General features: G+C 41.8%; 1 protein-coding gene across 3 annotated transcripts; it reads right to left on the minus strand.

Moving 5' to 3' along the window:
* Positions 1–3,642: 3,642 nt before the first annotated feature.
* GJB7 (gap junction protein beta 7) lies at positions 3,643–17,232 on the minus strand. 3 transcript variants are annotated; one of them, XM_006133323.4, is made up of 3 exons: positions 17,106–17,232; positions 12,500–12,653; positions 3,643–6,337 (listed from the first exon to the last, which is right to left on the minus strand). In XM_006133323.4, the coding sequence occupies exon 3, from the start codon at positions 6,308–6,310 to the stop codon at positions 5,504–5,506; it is 807 nt and encodes a 268-aa protein (XP_006133385.1). In that variant the 5' UTR covers positions 6,311–6,337; positions 12,500–12,653; positions 17,106–17,232; the 3' UTR covers positions 3,643–5,503. The 3 variants fall into 3 exon arrangements, with proteins under 3 accessions (XP_006133385.1, XP_025045576.1, XP_075779964.1); XM_025189791.2 differs by having other exon boundaries at positions 12,454–12,653; XM_075923849.1 differs by lacking the exon at positions 17,106–17,232 and adding an exon at positions 15,656–15,921.
* Between the last annotated feature and the right edge of the window lie 736 nt (positions 17,233–17,968).

A 17,968-nucleotide genomic window follows, 5' to 3' on the forward strand; every position in this document is an offset into this window, starting at 1 on the left:
AAGAGATATTTGGCAAAAGTATGTTTCATTCAGGAAGAGTGTAAAAAGAGTAATTCACTATTTAATAGACATGTTCCTTTTGTGTATTCAGACATACCTGTTCTCCTTAGTGACAAAAATAAGTATTTTGTATTGTTTCTCACTTATGATAACTGTGTGATGGTGTAATGGTGCTAAGAATCTACTGAATCTTTTCTTCTGTGTATTATCAGAAGAGCCATTCAGGTATGGTATCTTCTGAAGATCTATTCAGGTATGCGAAAAGAAATGGAAGTGAACATATCTGATGGCCTTTTCAATAACTTTTTCAAATGTACTCAGTTTACAAGTTAAGTATGTTTGAGTTTGCCAGCCCATGTAGTAAGACTCAGGTTGGGCTTTTTTTTTAATTTCCTCCTGCACTGCTGGCAATTGAAACAATAGTGGATTCTCCATCACAATCCTCTTTAAATTGTTCTAGTGGTTAATTCCTCTGTTAACTATTTACACCGTGTTTCTTGTCTCAGTTTATCGAGCTTCATCTTCCAGCCTTTGGAAGATTTACACCTTTCTCTGCAGCACGGAAGAGCCTATTATTAAGTATTTATTCCCCCCTTTTGCTAGTTATAGATTATGATCAACTCATTGTTAAATGCAATTTTTAAAGCAGGTCTGCACTTTATTATCCAATACTCTTTAATTCCCCCACAGTTTTACATAAGGCATTTCATAGTAATTCTGGACCTCTGAACTTTTAAAGCATGCGGGTAAAAATATAAGGTCACTGAGATTAATAAGTAGATCCCAAATCCAGAACAAAAGAGTAAATAGATGCTTAGAGTGATTGATTCTAATGTTAAGGTTTTTATTTTTATTTTTTTGAAAACACAAGTTGACATCTTGAAAACATGGAATCAGAGTGCATAAAATCCTATCCCATAAATGAGGACTGATTATTTAATTTTGTATAAAAAAAATAATGGTTTTCTATGACATTCTCCTGCACCACTTATTTGCTTACTTCTGGGTATTCATTCCCTTGTATTCTGTGGTAAGTGATATTTACTTGGGATTGAGAGAGTCCACTGCCAGAAAGGACCCAGCACTGTGATCATCTGGTCTGACTTCCTACAGAACTTCCCCAAAATAATTCCTAGAGGATATATTTTTTTAAGAAAAAATCTGATCTTAATTTAAAAATGATCAGTGATGGAGAATCCATCACAATCCTCTTTAAATTGTTCTAGTGGTTAATTCCTCTGTTAACTATTTACACCGTGTTTCTTGTCTCAGTTTGTCGAGCTTCATCTTCCAGCCTTTGGATCTTGTTACACCTTTCTCTGCAGCACTGAAGAGCCTATTATTAAGTATTTGTTCCCCCCTTTTGCTAGTTATAGATTATGATCAACTCATTGTTAAATCTTCTCTTTGTTGAGCGAAATAGATTGTGCTCTTTGAGCCTTATCACTGTTGGGCAGTGGTTCTCAAAATTAGGCTAAGTTTGTGCTTAAAATATTAAAATACTGCTGCAGCAGTGCTTTAAAGTGTAAGTGTGGCCATGGCACCATTGCTGGGAGAGAGGTCTGCCAGTACTCTCTGTAAACCCCCTAAACAAGGGGAGTAGTTCCCAATGCTGGGAGCCCACTTACACTGGCTCTTTACAGTGCTGTACCTTGATGTGTTTGGGGTATTTTTTCACACCCTTGAGCAAGAAAGTTGCATTGCAGCAAAGTGGCAGTATGGATGTGACCTTATTTGCTCGCACCCCTTTTCTGTCTAGTGGTTTATTCCCCCCACCACACAAGTACATACACCATTTTTTAAAAATCAACATGAAACTCCCACTAAATAATCAAAGAGCCAATAGTCCTTTGTAGTAAGAGCCAAAGCAAAGCTGTGGCTGTGGTTGATGCATACAATTAAATACACACCACAACATAGCAAATGGATTAACATATAGATAGATGGCAATGGTATAGTGTAATGCTATGCAAGCTTAACACAAATCAGTCAAAATGTGCAGCCTCATCTAGAGTCACGCACAGCCACACCTGAGACCTGATATATCTGAAGGAATCAGCTTTGGTAGTTACTCATTGCTGGGGGTAAAGTGCACAGGGTTTTTTTCCCCCCAAAAAAACCACCTTATTCTCCCACAGTATGTTCTGCACATGCACACACATTTGAGAACCTCTGAGAGTACAAGATATATTTTTCTAATTCATTCTCCAGACTCTTCTGTGAACTCTCTCCCATTTATCAACATCTTTTTTTAATTGTGAACCCCAGAATGGTGAGTGAACATCAATTAACAATTGTTCAAACTAAAGCACATTGGGCTAGTAGGTTTGAATTACCTGGGAGCAGACACTGCCTTGTGTTGTCTGAAGCAAGCAGGGGGGAAACATTGGGGGGGGGGGATGGAAAATTACCAAAAGGCAGAACAAAAGAAGCAAGGGAATCCAGCAGGAAAGGGACTCGGAGAAATGAACTGGAGGCAAAAGCTGTTTTGTACCAGTCAGATAAGGGAGGCTATGCTGAGGCAGGGTAAGCAATGGGGTGAAAGATCCTGCGTGGAGCACAGTTGGTTTCCCAAGAGAACGCTAGTGAGGGACAATTGTGTTTAGGGTGTTGTAGTACTTTGCATGATCTGTGTGCATTACTTAGTGAAGTATAAAGAACTTCAAACTGATAGATTGAACAAAGTGGGTGGGTGAGTGGGTACTGCTTCACAACTACAGACTTAAACTAAACCAAAATTTTCACACACGTCGGGTGTTGTTCTGGAAAGTCAGAGGGGTAGGGCAGCGTTCAAAGCAGGTAGGTCCCCTTCTTAGAGGATGGCCAGGAAGGGAAGCTCACTAGGATTGGTGATAGGACCATGCCAGCATTTTTATTTGAATTGTGGCCTTAGAAGATTTTTAAAACTTCTGCTCTTAAACTGGAAGTTGGTTGCAGGTCTCTTGGTTTGTCTAGGTAGACTCTAGTTAGCAAGTATGAATGACAAACAGCCCCTGAGCCTGTGTGCACGCTGAGGTCTGTCTGTCTGCTGCTGCTGTTCTGAAGAAAGTCGAGCTGATGGCCATGCTGCGCTCATGCGTTATTAAACCTGATCCAAACCTGGGGCCAGAAGTCCCTTTTTTCTTACAGGCCATAGACAATCCATCAGTGTTGGGGAGAAGTCTGGAGCTGTGGAGGTTGGGGTGGAAGAGGAGACAAACCCAGAGATGTCAAAGTGAAAGCAATTCCGGGCCACAGGACACAAAAGTCAGTCACCACACACGCATACCGTGGTAGTTTTGTGGAAGATGCAAATCCTAAACTGGCCACTAGCTGGCAGGCTGACATCTAAAATTCAGTTTGATTCTGCTGCCCTTGTAAATAGAAAAGCAAAGGCAATATATTCATATATTTCTTAGGAAGAGGCTTCCTTTCAGCAACACACAATGGGAATGTGCACATAGGCTAAAAAAGCATCATAGTAGGCTTAGTTTATTATGTATATTGATTTTTAGCAAAGCTAGTGCTACCATGAAATAACATTTGCTTTTATACCAATAAGCTTCAGTAAGGCTTTAATTAGCTGCTCCTTAAACTACCTATTTTTCTGAAGGCAAGGCTATTTAACTTATCAGGTACTATTTACTCTCTTTTCCCCAGAGATTATCAGAGAAACATAAACCATAATGTGTGTTATTTTGTGATGACACCAGCAAGCTCCATGATATATTCTCTTTTAAATATCACCCAAAGCTTTTTTTCCTAACGTACGTGCCTTAACATGGGAAAACTTGGCAGATCTCTAAATGAAAAACACGAGCATTTTAAGTTGAAATTAATATGTTTATTTCAAAAGCCAATTCAAAACAAATATTTCTGTTATGAACATTTGAGGTGGAAAATTGAAACTTGTCAAAATCCACATTTTCCCATGGAAAACTTCAATTTCAGCACAAGCATATTTTTCAATGGAAAATATTTCAAATAACTTCAACCAGCTCTAATCTCTAGCAAATTGGATGGGTGGATGGATACAGGCATGCACTTCTTAAAACATATCTACCTTCTAAAATTTAAATTACTCTAAGCAATATTAATCTGTAATAGCAAAAATGGCTTAGTAAATCTTCCTGAGTAAGGTGCCTCTGTACTGTATTAAGTCTCTGGAATTCAATTAACATTGAAATAAGTAAGAAATTGGAACAGTTGAACCCAGACACAACCATAAATGCCTATCATAGAAATTTAAGTTGGAAAGATGGATCCTCATCTTTTTTCATTGAGTGCAATAGAGAATGAATTTCTTGCTGTCCTCATTTCTCTTGCTGTCTACCTGTTACAGGCTTCTTGGGATAAATAATCATCTCCTCCCTTCCCCAGTTTAACTATATAATGTTAATTTTAAAAGAACATAATTACAATTGGTTTTGAAGTGCATTCTGACATTTTGAAAAGGACCATAGAGTTTTCATTTGTGAACATTCTGATTTTGTTTCCACTTGAATCTAAAATACCTTTTAAAAAATTGAGGCCTAATCCTCTGAGCTCTCCAAGGCTTCAGAACTTCCACTGGAGTCTAAGAATTTCAAACAAGGATCAGGTTCTTAAAGGGACTGAATTTACTGTTAGCAAAAAGGAACAGACTTCAGATAGTTCTGGGGACCAAAACCTTCTAATTTCCCTATCAGTGTACTTCAAACCTGAGAAATGGAACTTGGATGGATAAGGTTATAAATCTCCATAGCCATAGAGAGGGAGGACATTTCGGTAGTTATGGAGGTGGTCTGCGACATGGGAAACCTGGGATCAAGTCCCTGCTATATGAGCTTGGGCAAGCCATTTAGTATCCCTACATCTGTTTCCACTGTCTATAAAAAGGACAATAGTACCACACACACAGTGGGGTTGAATATAAATACATTAAAGATTGTGAGGTGGTCAAATACTGTAGCAATAAATGCTCGATAAATAGCTAAAGTAAACAGCTAGGTCAGTCCTTGGGATCAGTCTGCCAGCAGGTGTGCTTAATTGTTTTAAAATATACGAATGTTAATATGTAAACAAACCCAGGCTCAGCCCATCACCCACAAAGACCAGTAAGCAGCCATCATCTGGCAGCCCGACAAAGATCCACTTCAACAAAAACCTTCAAAAAGATCCTCAAAAACATACAACTGTGAACCCAAGCAGACAAATGAAATATCCAAAACACAACTATTTGAGCAACTGTCCTTTTAAGAGGATTTATCACAAGCTTTGGTATTTGTATTACATCTCAGTGGAAATGTGTTTACATCTCCTTGATTCAGCCTGAACAAACCTGAAGAATACATAATACAGGTGAATGTGAAAGGGAAAAAAAATCCAATAGTGGGGATCTGACAATATTTTTGAGAGAGAAAAAGAACACAGACTATTTTAGATGAAAATAAAAGGTTCCTCATTATCCACTTATATGGATTTCTTTGACCTAATGTACAAGCAACAATTCAAACAGTTTCTTTAACATTATGCAAAATCACTTTTATCCTTCTCTCAAGTCAGTACCTAAGTTTTTTTCGGGTTGATCTGGAATATTGATGAGAACTGGTGAAGCATTGTTGTGGAACAAAGCTGTAGCTGCTGTTTCATTGTGGTGGACACAATTTAGCCTCTGGCACTCTCTTTTCAAGGTTGGAACTTCCTTGTCATATCTCTTGAGGAAACATTTTATGGTGTATTTAAAAATCAGATAGCTCAGTTCACTCACATTTAAAACCACACATAAGCATGAAGTGACCAATGCAAAATAGAGGAAGACTTTCTTCTCTGTGGGCTTGGAGATGTAGCAATCTACCGTGTTAGGACAAGGCTTCATGTCACATTTCACAAGGCGTGGTACATTGAATCCACCATATAACTTGTAAAACAAAACCAGGAAACCAATTTCAAAGCCTGTTTTGCAAATGAGGCTGATGAGATAAGTGCACAGCAATCCGCCGTCCATGCTTCCTGGGTTCTTGTAGATTTTCTGTTTGTGTCGCTTTTCCCTGTTCTCTCGATAGGCAACATGGAGAGCAACCAAAAGAGAAGGGGTGGAGACCATGATTAGTTGCAAGGCCCAAAGTCTAATATGGGATATAGGGAAGAAGTGGTCAAAGCAGACGTTTTCACAACCCGGTTGCCTGATGTTGCACTCAAATTCCTTCTGTTCGTCCTTCCAGACATGTTCTGCTACCACCACATAGACCAACAAGCGGAATATAAACACAATGGCCAGCCAGATCCTGCCAATGCTGGTAGAATATTTATTCACTCCACTTAGGAGGTCTCTAAGGAATACCCAGCTCATGTCTTTTATTCAAAGAAGGACAAAACTCTGTAATAAACAAACATATGGTTAGAGATTTCCCTTCCTCTGGAAAAGATTCTCCATTCATTTTTTATACACAAAAAATAAGTCCATGCTGAAGCATATTGATATAACTAGTATCTAAACCAGCCTACAATAATTAAGGACAGGGTGCTGCTCCAAGATCCCCATGGCAGAGTTTAGAGCTGATATTCAGTACCTCCAATGGTTGCTAATACTGAGAACAGTTTAATAGCAAGAGTAGGCAGGACCAAACCATGTTGGGCTCTGTATCAGACACTGAGGATCAGCCTTGCTCCAAACATGCTATAGGTACAAAGCAGGATTAAAATTAAGCGAATTCATATAATAGTTTAAGGCTATATCAGGAGTGAGGCTGTTCCTAGGAATCAAGGATAAAGCTACCAGGTGCTCACCCTATGATATAAATAAGGAGTACGGTTTCCATAATTGCATCTTCAACCCAGGCTGCGCAGGTGAATCTGTGCTATCATTATATACTGTGTAATCACCCTTCTCCTGTAGCTTCAGAGATACTGTCTTTAGGTGGAGAAGCAGTTGCAATGGTTATCATTAAACAGCAATAATTTTGGTAACGTCTCCGTTGTAGAACAATAAATAGAACAATATCTTAATATAAGGAAAAGTGATATCTCAGGAGTGTTTTGAATACTAGCAATTGCAGGCATTGTGATGGTGACTATTAAATATGAGAAAAGCATAAGCCAAGAACTTTCCAGGTAATAGATGCATTTGGCTCCGCAATTTGAAGCATAATGATAAAGCTAGGAAGAAGATTGCAATCTCTCTGCAATGTAAATGAATGGAGAATCTTATTTATAAATATGTGGGTTATTTTTGTTTTGATTTCATTTTTGTCTCTTCCTCACCGTTCCACTTAAGCTAAAATGGAATGGAATTTATTTCATTGTTCTTCACTATTCTGAGCTAAGCACATTTATAGTCAAGGAAACATGTCTGAAATCCTCCGGAAAGGTTCATGTTTGTGAATGATTAAAATGAACTTGTGCAGTGTAAAACAAGGATTGGTTGTCAGCAGATGGAGTGTCACCTAGTGCATCTGTCAACAGCACAGCTATATAATGCAGCCTTTGTGAGCCCTTTAATCAAAGCCCACATAAATTGTCTAGTAGGCCAAAGTTGTTGTCAAACAAACAGTGGAACTTATAAAATCGTCAACACGAGGTATTCCAAGCCCCACGCTTCTTTATTTGAAAATGGTGGATGTAATGCTAATGTTAATCTTTTCTAGTTTGTGTTTAATGTATGTTCCTGCTACTTGATCCCAACAATACATATAAAATGATGGAGTCTAAACTGTTACCACTGAAGAAGGAGATCTTAAAATCATTGTGGATGGCATCTGAACACTTGGTATACAGGCAGTCCCCGGGTTACGTACAAGATAGGGACTGTAGGTTTGTTCTTAAGTTGAATCTGTATGTAAGTCGGAACTGGCGTCCAGATTCAGCCGCTGCTGAAACTGATCAGTTTCAACAGTGGCTGAATCTGGACGCCAGTTCTGACTTACATACAGATTCAACTTAAGAACCCCAGGCATCCCCAAGTCAGCTGCTGCTGAAACTGATCAGCGGCTGATTCCAGGAAGCCCGGGGCAGGGGCTTCCTGTAGTCAGCCACTGGTCATTTTCAGCAGCTGCTGACTAGGGGACACCTGGGGCAGAGCAGCTGGGGTGCTGCTGGGTTGGTCCAGTGGCACCCAGAGCGGCGCTACGGGACCAACCGGCAGCGCCCCAGCTGCTGTACCACAGGCGTCCGGAGCAAAGCCGCGGAGCACGGGGGCAGCGGGACAGCCCAGACGTGCCGTGGCTATCCTGCTGCCCTCGGGCTCCGTGGCTTTGCTCTGCTTTGCTCCCCGTCCCCCTGGTCTGCAGACCAGGGGGACGGGGAGCAAAGTGGCGGAACACACGGGCAGCGGGACAGCCCAGACGCGCCGTGGCTATCCTGCTGCCCTCGGGCTCCGCGGCTTTGCTCTGCTCTGCTCCCCGTCCCCCAGGTCTGCAGACCAGGGGGAGGGGGAGCAGAGTAGAGCAGAGCGGCGGAACGCGCGGCCAGCTGACAGCCCAGACGCATCTGGGCTGTCAGCTGGCCGCGTGCTCCGCTCTGCTCCCCCTCCCCCTGGTCTGCAGACCAGGGGGAGGGGGAGCGGAGCGGAGCAGAGCAGAGCGGCGGAACGCGCAGCCAGCTGACAGCCCAGACTCTGGGCTGTCAGCTGGCCGCGCGTTCCGCCGCTCTGCTCTGCTCCGCTCTGCTCCCCCTCCCCCTGGTCTGCAGAGGGCGGGGGTGGGGGGGCGAGCAGAGCGGAGCGCGCGGCCAGCTGACAGCCCAGACGCGTCTGGGCTGTCAGCTGGCCGCGCGTTCCGCCGCCGCTTTGCTTCCTCTCCCTGGTCTGCTCGAGACCAGGGAGAGGAAGTGCCCCGTTCGTAACTGCGGATCCGACATAAGTCGGATCCGCGTAACTCGGGGACTGCCTGTATTCAAGGCTGTACAAAATGGGTTCTCTGCAGAATTAGGCTGTCAGGACTTTAATAGCCTTCTCACAAGCTTTGGTCCATTGGATTTTCTTAAGAAAATCAGAGAGAGATGTGGAATGGTTGAGAAACCTGGAATAAATTGGTGGTAGTACAGGTCTGAAAAACTGAAAAATCTGTTTCTTTGAGGAAGGTGTGGGGGCACATCTTGAGGGCCTGGATCTTATTGACTTAGAGTCATCCTGCACCGTTTCCCAAAATGTGCCCAAAGTACATTGTTTCATCTTTGCCTCCATGACATTTAGTGGGATTTGTTGTCAGCCGGCCTCCTGGAGGGATTGTAACACAGTCACCACGTGTTTTAGGTTGTCCTGCCAGGTTCAAATGTAGACTTCATTGTCATCTAGGTACACAGCAATGTATTGGCTATGGAGCTGGAGGATCTGGGACCCTTAGCTACTGGAATGTGGCCAGGGCCCCATGCAAACTGAAGGGCATTATCCGGAATGGAAAGAGTCCAAAGGGAGTGAGAGAAGCTGCCTTTCTACTGGATTCTGGTGTGAGAGTATCTGCTTATGCTTCTTTGTCAGATCCAGAGTGGCCATGTACTCTTCTTCCCCTAGCCAACTGAGCAGCTCAGCGAGGCGAAATATCAGCAAACAGGAGAGTAGGGAGTAACTGGTCCCAGTTTCTGACAGCCATAAGGACAAACTTTCAGGGCATCTTTTTTAGTATCTGTTTAATCTTTCCACCAGGCCATCTGTTTGAGGGAGGGGAACAGAGAGCCTTGATTTTCAGCAGGTGACAGAGCTCCTTGATCATCTAGGATATAAAGCTCATTCTCTGATCTGTTAAGATCTCCTGTGGTACCCCAATCCAAGCAAAGATTTTCATCAGTTCAGTGCCCACCATTTTGGCATTCACAGATGTAATTGTACTGCTTTGGGATGCCTTTTCACAGTCCAAAGAACAGACAACGAGGGCCTCTATCTGGTGAGACCAGGCCTCCAACTGATGTTAGTGCCCAAAACACTGGAAGGGGGCTTGCAGCATTTCCAGTCCTCTACACTTTCTCTGTCCCTTTCATTTTCCTCCTCCTTTTTACTCATTAGCTGCACAGTCAGTACAACTGTGGGAGAGTGAGCTGGAATCTACTGTGTCCCCTACATCTTCAAAAGGATTGTTTGCTCAATTCCAGTCCAGAGCCTTAGTTGCTTAGATTCATCGTGGCTCTGGGAGGACTAAATAGAGTGTGTTCAGCAAAAGCTGCAAAGCTTTAGGGCGTACCTACACTGCCCCTCAGTTTGGACTATGGAAGAATGAATAGCAGAGTGCATCAGTGTTCACTGTCACTTCCCCCATGTGGGAGCCGAGAGCCTGAACTAAGATTCCTGCTTCCCATTAATATAATAATGTTTGACAAGGGATGTGAGCATGCCAAAGAATGAATAAAATATGGTCAAGATTAGGGATGGGCCATTAGGTTTCCCTTTTCTAACATTGGGTAATTTACTTTGTCTTAGAAACCCAGGTTTTGTATTAACTGCTGTCATGTCATCTTTCTTACCAAGTAATTTTTTTACTTATGGAAACCTGCAAAGGCAGAGTGAGAACTTTAATGTATAGGAACAGCTCTTTGTTGGGGTGGAAGTGGCTTGGGGGATCAGCACTTTTGAAAACCAGGCTACTTTGAATTTAAGAGCCTGTCTTCAGACACTTGCTTTTGAAAATCTCTGCCAGTGTTTCTATACCAGGGAGTGTCCCAGTGGCCTAGCCAGGAGAGCCCACCTGAGTGGGCTCTGACTTTGGGTGGGTAGGCAATGGAGAGCATGGGAGTTAAACCCTGGTGCCCTGACCCCACTCCCCAGCTGGAGCACCGTAAAGTTCCAGCACTGTAGCCCTGCTCCCTGGCATGGGCCTGGATGCAGAGTAGGTTGGCCACAGCCCACCCAGGGCCATGAGTGGCTATGCCCCAGGAGTGCCTACACACTAACTGGGACTAGAAACAAATGTTCCGCACATCTCTCCCCACCCATTCTACCTTGAAAGCAAGCTAAAGAAAAGCACAAAGGAAAGACTTGTCCAGGGAGAATGCGGAGGGAACTCTCCGACAGCCCTTAGGCAGTATGTAATCCCCAGTCTACTGAGAGAGCAAAAAGGAAGACGAGTTTAAATCTTGTAGCACTGATATAGAATAGATCCAGAACAGGGTTTAGTTAATAGTTACATGATTAAATGCTCCTTTGGCTGAAATGCAATGTTTATGGTCATTGTGGGACACACAGCTATAACTTCTGGAGCCATTACTTCCCAAACACCCAGCTCTAGGCAACAAAATGTCAGTGTTTGTACATCAGTAGTTTTCCCTGTGACACTGACTGAGTATCCATAGGACAAGCTTCAGATGAGCAAGTCTATAGAGTAACAGAGCTTGTTTTGTGGCATTCCTCATGGTCACTGGCAACATTTCTATCCATAGGAGGTGGAAACATGTCCTTAAAAGGAAAAAATGTTTATTTTATGTGTGACTGTTGCTATAGGGCACGTAAGCGTTTAGCTGATGCTCACGTTGATCCTGTACACGATGCATTATTATTCAAAAGCTCAGATTTTGCGGAAAGAGTCAGTCATCAGTTAAAGAATAAAGTAGGTTTTTAAGAAAGCAGTGATTCAGGGATGAGAGGGAGACAGAAGATTTCCTCATGAAGCAGTTCATGTGTGAGAGTGACACCTAGCATAGGGAGATGGACATCAAGCATAGTGAACAGAAGGGCCCATGATTTGAGAAGATAAAGTCATTATGTCAGGAGTCTGAAATCCAGACCAATTTACAGATTCAGAAAGATTATAAAAGAGGAATTGAAATAGCCGAATTGGGTTGTGATTATGGCAAAAGGGAGGGAGAGTTTGGGCAATGCTCCAGAAGACGTGTGAGAAATGGCTCAGCAACTTAGAGGTGACTTTCATTCCACTTAACACTGGATATAAACGTTTAAGTTGTGGGACAAAGATGGCTGTATACCTGGAAGGAAGATTTCACTCTTTAAAGGGAGAGAGAGGGAGGGAAGGAGAGAGGAAGGAAGGAAGCAAGCAAGCAGTAAGTTCAGGGTCATGTAAGACTAGTATCTGTATTGAGGTAATGTTCAATACTGAAGCTAGCAATGAGATGTGACAAAAGGTGTCAGGAAGAGTGAACAAGAAGCAGGCCAAAGATGGTGCCTTTGCATGGAAGGGATGATGGAGAGATACTGTCTCTATCAGAAATTAAAAAGGAGTTGTTAGAGAGTGTTCAAATCAGCAGAGGGCAGGGGGCTGAAAGGGAAAAAGGAGTTGCTTTTTCAAAGTCCTTGAGACTGAACAATATGATTGTGTGGGAAGCTGTGCCATTAATTGCTAAGCTGGTTGAAACAGTTATTGAAAAATGTTGTTGAACTTTCCTGGTCTGGCACCCTCAGCACCTCACAGATCCCAAATCAGGGAATTTGCTGGACCAGGGGGAGGTCCATGCCAGTCCTCCGCTGCTACTGGCTGCGGGACCGTGCTCCAGTGATAGCAAAGGGGGCAACATGACGGAGCACTTGGGGGAAGAGGCTGCGCTACTGGTCCCCACCTCTTCCCCTGCGTCCCTGCTCTGTCCCCACTTGTCGTCCTCCTACCACAAATCAGCTACTCGAGGCTCTCTGGAAGCTCAGATGCGGGAAGAGGAAGAGCTGGTGAGCGCAGGGCACTCAGCTTTTCTCTTTCTGTGCTCCTGCCTCGGAGCACATGGATGTTGGACCAGAAGAGTTGCCGGACGTGGGAAGGTTCAACCTGTATGTGAATAATACAGATGACTGAATTATACATTAAATAATTGTATCATTCAATGTCTATAGCAGCTTGAATAATATGGACTGAATAATGCATCCAATTAATAGCATATTACTTGGTTCATAATTTCATCAGAATTTTGACCAGTTTTGCTAATTATGCTAGCAATAGAAAAGTATGGGGCATTAGGCAAATATGAGGGGGAAAAGAGCCAGTGGAAAATGGAGCTAATCCATCAGGAGTTTGGGGGGCAAGGAGAAAAGGGGACTGGGGGAGACTTTCTAGGGGTACGAGTGAGAGAAGGACACTGGGAACCAACAGGGGAGAGTACAGAAGGAGTGGGGAGTGTGTGTGGCTGTACAGTACAAGCAGTGGAATGCAGAGGTGGAGCAGAGAGGCCAGGCTGTCAGCCAGGAAAGAGAAGGTGAGGCCCACAACTTGTGTACAGACTTGGAATTGGCCTAGCAAGCTGTGCAATAGCAACATGTTTTCTGTGTAACCATAGTTGATTTAAAGCATCAGTTTTGTTCACTACCAGACATTGTCTTTCTTTATGGCTTTATGACAGAGGAGGGCGAGTGATGGAAACAATTCAGTGGTTCCCAAACTTTTTGGCATCATGCCCCCCTTTTTGATTTTTGAAAAACCCTCACGCCCCTCCCCCCCAAAATAGCAGGAAACTTGTTGAAGGGGGAAAAAAAAGGAACTTAATAGTGCAGCAAAACTTGATGGGGAGGGGGGAGGCTGAGTCGCCTCGCGCCTCCCCCCTGGAATTTCTTCACACCCATCCAAGGGGACACACACCCCAGTTTGGGAACCCATGCACTAGGGTGTGGAGCAAGTGCTGAGAGTCACAGACAAAGTCATAGGAAAACACAATGTGGTCAGTACATTGAGACATCAATTGGATTGTGAAGGCAGTGTAGTCTAATGGTGAGAGCATGTTACAAGCTGCCAGACTTGATTCTATTCAGAGTCACCCTGGTCAAGTCCCTTATGGACTGAGGTGCTAAGCAAATCCCACGGAAGTCAATGGGAGCTGCAGAGGCTCAGCAACTTTGAAAAATCAAGCCACTAGCTCCTCGGTGTGTTTATCTGTAAAATGGGAGTGATAATAGTCACTTTGTAAATTGGATGAAAGGAGCCATGGAAATGCCAAGTGTAATAATTTAACACTGGGAAAATTATTTTGTCTAGATTCTTTCATTGTTCAGATAACCCTTTGTCCATCCTAAAATGAGTCAAACTGAAATAAAAATGTACATTTCAATACTCGTCGTTTTTGAAACCTACAAGAAACTAACCAGTTAAGATACATAATTACTTGTATTCCACTAGCAAGCAAACCCACACCGCTGAACTGTGTATTAGTTTACTATTATTATTTATATAGTGGCACTGTCTAGCAGTGCCAGCTGAAAGAGGGACCCCATCTGCTGTAAACACTTCACAAACACAGAGTAATTCAGCTTTGTCTACACTGCACTTTTAGCTACACAGCCAAGTTGACATGGCCATGTTGCTAAAAGTCAGGACGTGTAAACACTGCTTTGTCCACAAAAGTGCCAAAAAATACTTCCGCCCTCTACAAGTTTTTGGCAGACAATGAGCCGTTTACGCTGCTACTTGCCACAGCAAAACTTTTTTTCTTCGGGGGGGGGGAGGTGGGGGGGATGCAAGAGTGTTTTAAGCACCCATGAATGACAAAAATTATGTTGATTCAATTGGCAGTGTAGACAAAGCCTAAGATGCAGAGTCCCTCCTCTGAAAAGTTTACAGTAAAAGAGAGACAGACAAAAAGTAGGAGGGAAATCAGAAGCAATCTGATTTACCAAAGGTCACACAGCAGGTCAATGGCAGAGGCAGGAATATACCTGTCATACCCCATGCCAGTGGCTAAGCCACTAGAACTTAGCAAGTTATTGTTCTATCTTATTAATGTTAACTTTTCATTACATCATGTGTAGCATTAGCGTGTAAGCTCTTTGGATCACAACTCATCCTTTTATCTGTAAATGAAAGAAGGCTGGTCATTTAGTTGTGCTCTGGATTGGTACTCAATAGATTTTGATTTTATTCCTTGCTCTGGTTCATGTATAACCATGGGGGAATCACTTAATCTCTCAGAACCTCAGTTCTTTTTAAAATAAGGATAATAATACTTCCCTTTTCCACTCTTGTCTGTCCTGTTTATTTAGAGTGTGAGCTTTTCAGGACAGGAATGATCTGTTAGTTTGTGTATGTATAATTTCTGCCACCACCATGGGACCATGTGGGGCCTTGAGGAGCTACCTTGATAAATGATTTAATAATGATACCCAGCTACTTGCAAGATCTGGATATAATTCTCTGCTCTGCTACAGTCTCTGAGTGACTGGAGTCAACTCATTTAATCCCTCTGTGCCTTAGTTCCTCATTTCTAAAGTGGAATACATATTTTTCTTTCCCTCCTAGGGGGTTTCGGTAACCGGGTTTGGTTCTTTAAAGGATTTGAAACCACAGACAGAGGAATACTTCTTTTTAGGGTCAAACAAAGATTTTTCTATTTTTTCTATTTACTCTATAATTAATTTTCCATTTAAATCAATTCACTATTTTTTATTCTTTTAAGACAATATAATATACAAAGAAAAAGTAGAAAAACAGTACAGATAAAAAAAAACAAGAAATAATAACTTCTCCTACAGATATACCCTCCTGATTTACTTTTAAATAATTTATGGAGTTAACAAATATATAATACGTTAAGAAAGATAGAAGCATTGCTTAGATTCAGGAGATATTCTTTTCTTTATGTTTTTTCTTTCTTTGGATTTTTCATTGCAACGTACGACCGGTGTTGTTCCCCTTTCGGAGCTTATGTGCATCAGCGAGATTCAGTGCCGGGGAGGGAGCCCTGGTTAATCAGACCTAGCTTTTTGGATTCGCAACCCGTCCGTTCTTGGTCTGTTTCAGCCAACCTTATATACCCTGTTTCGGTATTTTGGTACTCCTCCACTCACCTGACAATTGCTGACGTTAGATTTTTGTTGTCTCGTTCTGCCCTTACAAAAACTTTCGTCTGTTCCATTTGGGGTAATTAGCACTTTGTTGCATACTGCTGTCTGAGTTACTTACTTCCCTAAAAGCGGGGTTATTGTTGGCCATCCAATCAAATTTTGTTTTTATTTTTATCTCCTGTATCTCACAATGCTGCCTTTCCTTTCCACTTACAATTAAACTGGTGCTCATTTGACATATTCTGGGTAGGCCTCAATACCTTCCTTTCACAGGGGGAAGTGTGAAGATCAATTAATTGATACAGTGTTTCCCAAATTTTTTCAAAACTTTCATTAGGAAAATTAAACTAATCATCTACCTCCACTTCCAAATGCCCATCCATGTGCTCCTGACGCCATATACAGCATGTATATTGAGGCACTGAAACATGATGGTGATGATACCGTACAAGCTAGTCACTAGTTACTCAAGCTAATTGCTCAAGAGTCTGATTCAGATCTAAATAAGACACAACTTCTTCTTTAAATAAATAAACCTACCTGCCTTTGCCACTCACCCTCAGAAATGTGTAGAAAGATCAAAATAGTGCATTTAGGGGAGAATATCATCCATAAATGACACCTGAAGTTTTTATCAGAGACTTAACGCTCTTATAAGCTCTTTTTTATAGCTAGTAGTTGCAATGGTCCATCTCACTAACATTTTATATTTGCTTTAGAGAAATTACAAGCACCATTTAACAACCCAGCAGCTACCAGCTATGATGGTCTGTCAATCAGTAACTCTTTGTGGTGTCTTTAATTATTTTCCACATCAAAGGAAATGAGAGGAACGGTGACTCTCAGCCTCAGCTTTTCTGTGTATCTTAGTAAATTAGGCAATCAAGTAAAAATGATACTTGAAATGTCCAGGATTACATAAAATACCAAAATAGTTGCTGTGTCAATGATAAATCCGCACAATAAATAATGGAGTTCTCCAAAGCACAAAGAAAAATCCTTAACCATTTTACTTTTCATTCACCTCTTACAAAGAAAAGCTACTTCTACAATATCCACAGCAATGATCCCAGGTATTGAGAAGTGTTGCTATACTGCTGGGATCATTCCTGTAAGAGTTGTCAGAGGACAAGAGTATTACAATCACAGGGCAAGAGATTTCACCTTCGGAACTTACTGAAAAAATGAAATTAGAGCAGATGGACCGTATGTCACAGATGACTACATTCCACCTTGTAACAATTAGTTGCTTAGAAAGCACATCAACAGTGCATGTGAAAACTGTCATTTTCAAGGTTTATACTTAATTAAAATTGTATCTATATTTGACACCTTCTGGCACGATACTTGCTTCAAACTATTATCCTAATTACTGATACAAACAAAACTTCCCGCCACCCCATTTCTTATTGAATAAAAACATATTTTATCTTAAAAAGAAAACCTTACTTACCTGAACAGCAACAACAAGTGATGATTGAAACTGAACTAGTCGTTTTCTAGTACCATTAACAATTAATGACTCATTTCCCAGAAAGGACAAAATTGCTGTAAGCTGTGCAAATGGAGTCCAGTTGTTTCCTAGGTAGTATAATATAAACAGGTGTAACCTGATCACTTCTTCTGGCATATTATTCAAATGAGTACTACAGTGTGTCTATAGTGCTGTCAGGAAGATGTATGAAGAGTAATTTGAGACTAGAAACCATTATTTAATGCTACGCAAGTAGTTTTCCTCTGTTAACATCCACAAATATTAATTTTAATGAAGGATAGCAGTTCTTTGCTTCTTTTCTTACATTATCACGGATAAAGCCTGAACGGTCAACCACTATTTTGGCATAGTGTGCCAGAGGGAACAGGGTCTCAAGCTGATTGCTGATCATGGATTGTCTATGGAGGACATTTAGTCTATCTACTCACAGAGCATTTTAGTAAAATCCAGCTAGCACCTCAAAACAAAACTAACAAAAATTAGAACTTACATATAAAAATTCTGGAAAGAAATAACTAAGGTATCCAGTCTGTTCCCCTTTTCCAGATAATTATTTAACCACTTACTGAAATCCCACCTGATTTACACTGTTCACCTACCATTACCTGTGTCTCCTGAAATTTGCAAAGATCAGAATAACTAGGACAAGCCTTCACTAAACGATATTTTCAATCTTAATAGAGTATTTGTTAAACAAACCTTTTTGTTTGTGAATTTGCTTGTGTTCTCCTCCCCAAGCCATCCCCATCATGCACTCCAAAAGTTTAAATTGGGTTGCAATATACAACCCTGCAGGAAGAGAACACTCTTGCAGCGCTTAA

This window comes from Pelodiscus sinensis, chromosome 3 (assembly GCF_049634645.1).
Source record: "Pelodiscus sinensis isolate JC-2024 chromosome 3, ASM4963464v1, whole genome shotgun sequence".
NCBI classification, from domain to species: Eukaryota; Metazoa; Chordata; order Testudines; family Trionychidae; genus Pelodiscus; species Pelodiscus sinensis.

Excerpts from the sequence above, each read along its gene's own strand:
- GJB7 (XM_006133323.4), bottom strand. The coding sequence starts at position 6,310 with ATGAGCTGGGTATTCCTTAGAGACCTCCTAAGTGGAGTGAATAAATAT.